The 1,605-nt window shown below is 34.0% G+C and overlaps 1 protein-coding gene across 1 annotated transcript in view; it reads right to left on the bottom strand.

Moving 5' to 3' along the window:
* LOC106875137 (symplekin) overlaps positions 1 to 1,565 on the bottom strand; it is a 41,922-nt gene extending 40,357 nt beyond the window's left edge. The window contains exon 1 of the mRNA XM_052968419.1: positions 905 to 1,565. Within this exon, the coding sequence (XP_052824379.1) occupies positions 905 to 1,168 (264 nt within the window). The 5' untranslated portion in view covers positions 1,169 to 1,565. The remainder of the gene's footprint in view (positions 1 to 904) is intronic.
* Positions 1,566 to 1,605: the final 40 nt, after the last annotated feature.

Below are 1,605 nucleotides of genomic sequence, written 5' to 3'. Positions count from 1 at the left end.
ATATATATATATATTATACACACACATATATATACAAGTGTGTGTATGTAAATATGAACTGGACAAAGATGAAAGAATGATACAAGAACTCTGTGATGGTGTCTGAAAGAAGATATGAAGATTTTCATTTTAATAAAAAGAGAGAGAGTGAGAACCAGTTGTTTAGGATGATCTAAATGCACACACACCCAACGAAAACGTCTTTGCTTCTAAACATATTTAATACTCATTGTGAATTATTTGCAACAGAATATATTTAAAAAAAACAAAGATATTTTCAGTCAATCCTGTACTTATTCAAAATCACATATATGCGGCTTTTCACTAATAAACTGTTAGAATATCGTATGGGATTTGTTCGAAAGCAAGAATTATTGTATAGATTGGATTTCCAAGAAAAGTCATTCAAGTCATTCCATCAAATATTTATTTCTACTAAATGTAAATACTTGGAGAAATTAGATGGAAAACATCCACAGACAAACTTTTAAATAAAATAAATCCCCCACTAATTCTTTCATCAAGTACTCGGGGATATATATCCTTTTAACAAAGACGGTATCCACACAAGTAATCTCCAGGAGTGCCTTCGGATTTAACTATCCCCTGGTTGCTTAGATACTTCAGACTACCCCTGAAATATTGAAGCAATCCTATCATATATATCCTTTTATACATATGGATTTTCCAAGCAGGTTTTTAGCAAGCAGAGGTAGAGCTATATGCACATACATAGTTATAAAAATCGAAGGAACGTACACCATAACAAGAAGCACCAAAAGATTATTATAATAATAATAATAATAGTAGTAGTAGTAGTAGTAGTAGTAGTAGTAGTAGTAATAATTATAATAATAATTATAAATTAATTCATTTTAGCAAGAGGACAAAAGTTTAATTTTACCCGGTTATATGTTGACATCTGCTCAGTACCGGCATCTTCTTCTTCCGAAAAAAATTGCGCGGCAGTTGATCGCCTATTATCTCCTGCCATGGTAATATTCATAAAAATATATAACAGAATAACAAACAAGGTAAAAACTATGTCAATCGGCAAAATTTCTATGGCATCGTCTACAATTGGATAGGCGCCATTACACCGACTGATTGACGGTGGCGCCGCAGCCGAGTCAGTGACACCAGTAGTCTCCCCTGTTTGTTCAACCATTCTGCATTGTAAAGGATTCTTGCCCCTTTAACTGCTTATGTAATTTTAATAATTCTTCTTTCGCGCTATTAGGTAGTTTTTTTATTTTTATTGAGTGCAATTCAGTTTGGACAACTAATGAATCCTTGTGAATGTTTCTGGCGTACCCAAACATCTATCTCTCTCTCTATCTATCTATCTGACGGACGTGCTGTCACATCGGCTGCAGAGGTAAACGTTTATTTGACCTTTTATTGTCCACATTTTGTTAGAATTTTTAAATATTTTTGTTGCGAAGCACCTAGGCTTCATTTTTGTGTATTTTCAAGGGCGGGAATTGGCCCCCAGGTGCATTTTCGACCCTAGCAAAATACAAAAATTTCTTTCTCGACATTTGAAAAACATAATTTTGGAACGCTTGTCTTGTTCTTTTGACGAGCATTTCCCGAGGCTGATGC

The sequence above is a fragment of the Octopus bimaculoides genome, chromosome 6, assembly GCF_001194135.2.
Source record: "Octopus bimaculoides isolate UCB-OBI-ISO-001 chromosome 6, ASM119413v2, whole genome shotgun sequence".
Lineage (NCBI taxonomy): Eukaryota > Metazoa > Mollusca > Cephalopoda > Octopoda > Octopodidae > Octopus > Octopus bimaculoides.
Note: the sequence above shows the minus strand (reverse complement) of the source record. Positions and strands in the feature narration are given on the sequence as shown.